We start from the raw sequence: 835 nt of genomic DNA, 5'->3' as shown, positions 1-835 counted from the left end.
AGAGCAGGGGTCCTTCCCGATGTGGCTGGATCAAACCCTACAGTCTAGAATCTGGGTTGACATCTGGAAAGGTGTTTCCTAATCCTTTCACTAATGTGGTACATCTCAGGACATGTACACAAACTCTGGGGCTTGTACAAGATCCTCTACTATATTGTATGAAGAACTGTGAATGTATCAAAGCCTGATTTTTTATTTTTTTTTATATTTCCAGCCCGGCCCACGGAGGGAAATACTGTGTCGGGGAGAGGAAAAGATATCGAACCTGCAACACCATGGTACGTTATCTTAAAGTTTACTATATCATAAGATACAGTTCAGAATTGTTTTGTCTTCACATAATCTCACTGTAATACTAGTAAATGAGCTGACAGGCTCACTTTTGAAATACATTTTTTGTACTTTTCCCTTGTTTTGCACTGCTTTTTTCCCTGTTAATCTACTCTGCGATCATCGTCATCATCTGCAATCATACAAGTCTGATAAATGTTCATAATTAGTTCTGCAGCATTCTACGTAACTTCTTAAAAAGTCTGAGAGCTTAGGTAGAAGACAAGGCAAGTAGAAGACAAATTTGCAGGGATGAAATGTAAAATGCAAAAACTGAGCAAAACTCAAATACACACCCTTAACCTTTATGATCTTAGAATCATCCTCACCTCATCAACATATCAATTCAGAGTTTTTATTCAAAAGCTGGTAAATCACGATGTTTGCCCAATCACTAAAGAAAGACAGTGGATGTACTCTGAAACATCCGTTTGTTTCCAAATTTAACATCCAGTTGCTTGAGAGTTTAACTATCATTTTGCAAAGTTCTAACTTCATGTATTGT

At 37.2% G+C, this 835-nt stretch overlaps 1 protein-coding gene across 1 annotated transcript in view; it reads left to right on the top strand.

The window, feature by feature from the left end:
* Window positions 1-835, top strand: part of LOC118431655 (A disintegrin and metalloproteinase with thrombospondin motifs 6-like) — a 29,027-nt gene that overhangs the window by 10,012 nt on the left and 18,180 nt on the right. The window contains 1 exon segment of the mRNA XM_035842896.1: window positions 215-278. Coding sequence (XP_035698789.1) covers window positions 215-278 — 64 coding nt within the window.

This window comes from Branchiostoma floridae, chromosome 15 (genome assembly GCF_000003815.2).
Source record: "Branchiostoma floridae strain S238N-H82 chromosome 15, Bfl_VNyyK, whole genome shotgun sequence".
NCBI classification, from domain to species: Eukaryota; Metazoa; Chordata; class Leptocardii; order Amphioxiformes; family Branchiostomatidae; genus Branchiostoma; species Branchiostoma floridae.
The sequence above is the reverse complement of the archived record's forward strand: the minus strand, read 5'-3'. Positions and strand labels throughout refer to the sequence as shown.